This window comes from Hipposideros armiger, unplaced genomic scaffold, assembly GCF_001890085.2.
Source record: "Hipposideros armiger isolate ML-2016 unplaced genomic scaffold, ASM189008v1 scaffold_302, whole genome shotgun sequence".
NCBI classification, from domain to species: Eukaryota; Metazoa; Chordata; class Mammalia; order Chiroptera; family Hipposideridae; genus Hipposideros; species Hipposideros armiger.
This window is the reverse complement of record NW_017731652.1, coordinates 1634009-1638605: the sequence shown is the minus strand read 5'-3', so window position 1 is coordinate 1638605 and position 4597 is coordinate 1634009. Positions and strand designations below refer to the sequence as shown.

Here is a 4597-nt window from a genome sequence, read left to right as displayed (position 1 = left end):
TTCAGTCTAGTTGTGGAGGACGTTGCTTCACTGGCCCAAGTTGGCACCATCATTGCGCTCTTCCCGGGCGAGGCAGATCAGTCGCTGGCTGCTGGCTGCTGGCCGCCTGAGAGTGCTTTTATAATCCTTTTATTGCACTGATTTTTTACAGGTTCTTAATTCCATTTTTCTACATTTACCTTTCTCTGAAAAAGGCAGTGGGCTCAGAACACCCTAGGTAGAAAGAAAAAATATATATACGGGGAAGGGGAAAACCGCAATGATTTATTCCTCTGTGTGTCTCCCATATTTATTTAGAACAGTAAACTACTATCTGTAAATTTATAAGGAATTCCACACTAACTATTTCCCTTCCAGTAAAGACTTGTAAATTTCCCCTTCATGTAAATTTGCTTTGTATTTTAACATAAGCACTTGCTGGGTCTAACCCTTGTCTTAAAATTCCAAATAGAGCCAAGGATGAGCACTTTATTCTTCTGTTTAGAGAACTTCCTTGGGGTTTTTTTGGAAAAGATGTTTTAAGCCATGTGAGGTTGGTGCTGTGACGTAAGTAAGTAGTTTTAACAACCCCCAGAATAGATTATTATTCCTAAATGTTCATGATTACTGTAGAGTAGAGAAGTGAGAAGGGGGCTCCTATTGGGTTTAAGGAAAGTGAATTGCCTTTGGCATCCTTTCCCCAAGGACTTATTCCTTCTTAGACCTTGAGCAATCTGCTGGCTCTCTGACCCTCAGTTTCCTCATCTGTAATATTGCTGAGTGAGCGTTAAGGCATAACATTTGAAACCATGGCCTAGGTGCTACCGGCACACTGGCAAGGGCTCCTGTGGGCTGCCCTGTTCATCTTTGGCTTCATGTCAGCACTGGACCTTCAAGCCACCAGTCGTTCTTAGGAAAGGGTCAGCCACCAGGAATGACCAGCTGATGGCCGTCTTCCACATGTGATGAATGGCTGTGTAGGAAAACCAACCCTGTTAAGCTTTAGTCTGAACTATGTAGTTTTTATCATAAACATGTATGGAGCACTTGTTGCAATCTAGACATGAATGAGACACAGCCTCTGTTTAAGGACTTCAAGTGGGAGAGACGAGAGGAGATGAGATTAGAGTTTACAAACACTTAAGGATCCAGGGTATATCCGTGATATTGTGATTTATAGGAAACATATAATTTGGTCTTCATCCACAGTTCCTGGCTTACAGCTCCTAAAACCTTTGGAATTTCCTAAGTGTTGAAAGTGAGAGGTGTCTTGAGTTGTGTTGTGTTAACGAGGTGACTTTTGGAAAGCACCTAAGGATAGGGCTGGGTGCCAAAAGTGCCAACTGTGTGATTCAAGGGTTGGAACTTTCACTCCCACCGCCAGGGTGGGGCAAGGGGCTGGAGGTTGAATCAGTCGCCAATAGTCAATGATTTAATAAATCATGCCTACGTAATGAAACCTCCCATCAAAACCCAAAATGATGGGGTTAGGAGAGCTTCTGGTTGGTGAGCATGTGGAGGTTGCGGGGAGAACCTGGGCAGGGCATGGAAGCTCCGTTCCCTTTCCTACATACTTTCCCCTTTGCATCTCCTCCACTGGCTGTTCCTGAGTTATATCCTTTTGTAATCAACAGGTGAAATGTTTCTGAGTTCTGTGAGCTGCTGTAGCAAATTAATCGAACCCGAGTTGGGAGTCTCGGGAACCTGATTTATAGCCAGTTGATNAGTGTCTTGTTTATTTTAAATAAATGTGTTATGGGTTAGAAATGATCTCATGCTACCTGATTTCTAATAGTGAAGCAGTTTTCTCTTTGCGACTCAACGTCCAAACTCATCTGTGTGTATTGGCCTCTCCTAGGGGAGCCCTTCAATGGGCAGCTGGTGACAGAAGGGAGGAGCCCCGAGGAGAGAGAAGAGAAGGAGGGGAGTGAGAAGGAAGACGTGCACGGCGGGGCGCCTGAAATATTCACCTCCGAATCAGCGCAGACCTTCCCAGTCAGGCATCCTGATAGATTCTCTTCCCACCGGCCAGACAATGTGGTACCCCCAGCACCACAGCCCCCACGACGAAGCCGAGACCACAACTGGAAGCAGCTCGGGACAACGGACTGCTCCACGACCTGTGGGAAAGGTGAGCTCATAGGTGCGCTGGAAGGGTCTCTGCAGAGGCCCAGGTGAGGAAGGTGCAGGTGGGCCCCGAGGGCCACGGCAAACCCCACCTCCGTGAGCCTGGCCGTGAGGTAGCTTATTCGTGTGATGTCGTGTTGGGGCCACCCTCAGGCTCAACAACCCACTATAAGGACATACCAGACAGAAAAGCTACTGTGCTCATGGTTACAGTTTATTACAGTGAGAAGATACAGATTAGAATCAGCGAAGGGAGGCAGAATGTTAGAGATAATTACACAGGAAGGCCAAAATCATTTTAGTGAGGACCTGTCCATGACACTAGAGATTAGCAGTATGGAACATAATTGACATAAGAACCCAAGATCAAAATGTATTATTACTGAAATATTCTGCCATTTAGGTAGTGGTGTGAAGCCTGTTAAAGGAACCAGATACACTCAGACCTAGGTGAAAACAAGGAAAAGCTATAAAAAGGATAAAAATTGTTGTGAGGTAGTTTTATATCACAGGTGGCATGTGCAGAAGATTCTCTTCTGTTTCCTGTCTTTAACAATAGCCTGGCCCAGCCCTTCTGGAAGGGTAAGATGTAGCCTGGTCCGGAGACCGGAAGGCATTCATTGTGGATGTAATGGGATGAGAACAAAGCAAGTGTCGTTTGTCAGCTCACCCTTCATGCTCACACAGTCTTGTGTTCACTCTTCTCCAGCCCTTCCTGGTGGAACTAACCAGACCACACATTTCTATGGCTGTCACATTAAAATTTCCCTTTCTGTAAATACTTTCAAGTTTATGACATCATCATCCCAGGAGGGGCCCCATCGCAGGCATCGTGGCTCGGTTTGGTTGATTCCTGGGGTTCCAACTAGAGTTATGTTTTTCCTTACTCCTTATTTTGTCCATCTCTCCAGAATGCCTTACTGACCTCTACCTGTGATACAGTTCCCTGCTCTGACATAACATCTATTTTGATCGATACACCCAAAATATAACCCAACCAAATGGATCCCAAGTCTTTTCTGCTGCCTGAAGCCCAACCAGCACCTCACCACCCCATTCTTGATTGCTGGCAATTAGAGGAACACTGAATGCTTGAACAAAGGGTTCCATCGTGTAATGGTTAGCACTTTGGACTCTGACTCTGAATGCTTGAACAGTGAAGAGAGAGCCAGATGTCTCCCTTTTTGCAGAAACCAAAACTGACCCAAAGAAAGAAACCGTTGTGGTCACTGGAGTCAAGAATTATATATCTGGTATTTTCTCACCATCAGCGGAAGAGAGAAAGCCTCCAAATTTATTTCCTTGGCTAAACTCTGGAGCTGGACCATAGACAAGTGTCCTGTAAAGGCCATAGAAGGGGAGGGGAAGGCAGGCAGAGGCCCTGTGCAAGCAGCCCCGAGCAGGACCCATCTTTGCAGGACACAGAGCATTCCTATAGTAACCTGTATCCTTTTAGCTCAAGATATTACGTTTCTCCCCACTTGAGTGCTAGGTGATTGGGGTAGTTACTTTTGCTTTCCAACCCACAAACGTGTAAATAGATAAGTTAAACTCCTGTGGTCTGAAGGGAAAGGGATAGGCTAAAAAATAAGATTTTTACTTAATTCCTTAATAGCGGGGTCCCAAATAGGTACCCTGCAAGCTGTGAACTGAATCTTATCCATCTTTATAACTCAGCACAATGTGCTTAATGTTTGTTAAATTTAATTAAAGATCTCTTCTTAAATGGAAGCAGATATGTCTCTGGACGAAACTGAATTCCACAAAAGTTTTTGCTTCCTATTAATTTTACAGTCAGTACTGCTTTTTACTCAGCTAATAATTATGCTTAATTGGAACTTTATTTTAAATACTGGTCTCCAGTTATAGCTAGCTACATTGTAAATTTTTACTGCCAGAGCACTTTAAGCAAATGTTTGTTTTAGATTCAAAACTGTCTTACAAACTGTCCCGGTTCTTGCAAGAACTACCCTCTGACTCAGTGTGTCACACAAGATCAGTTTAAAGAAGCATTGAAACACTGTTCATGGCAGATGAAATATTGAGGCACATATTAAAAGTTATCCCTCCAGTTACAATTAAAAATGTAGCAAGTTGGAAGCTCAGAAACTATAAATGCCTGCCAATTAGCAACAGCTAAGACAGAGCTGTAGAAAAAATAGTAGTGTTCTGCCACAGCAGGAATTGTGCAGTGGCCTGGAGTGGAGGTGGGAGAGGGAGTGTTGGCAGTGCCCTATGAAGAAGCATCTTACTCTTCCAGCAGTTGGGTTGCCCCTTCAGCTGGTTACATTTCTCACTTTGTAAATGTCCATCAGGAATACTTCGGTGCTGCCACCAAGGGGTAGCAGAGAGAGGAAGGCAGAATTGTGAATTGGCTGTGTTTGGGGTTGTTGTTTGCTTGAGAGCTAGAAATTCCACTTAACAAATTATTTTTCTCCAAAATAGATTTATCCACTTTTAGCCAATGAAACTAAGCTGTGTATTAAAAAAA

General features: G+C 44.1%; 1 protein-coding gene across 5 annotated transcripts in view; it reads left to right on the top strand.

The window, feature by feature from the left end:
- The window catches only part of THSD4 (thrombospondin type 1 domain containing 4), a 639484-nt gene that overhangs the window by 598310 nt on the left and 36577 nt on the right, over nucleotides 1-4597 (top strand). For all 5 annotated transcript variants that reach the window (XM_019659629.1, XM_019659633.1, XM_019659631.1 and 2 more), the window contains one exon: nucleotides 1838-2110. In XM_019659629.1, the coding sequence (XP_019515174.1) occupies nucleotides 1838-2110 (273 nt within the window). The remainder of the gene's footprint in view (nucleotides 1-1837; nucleotides 2111-4597) is intronic.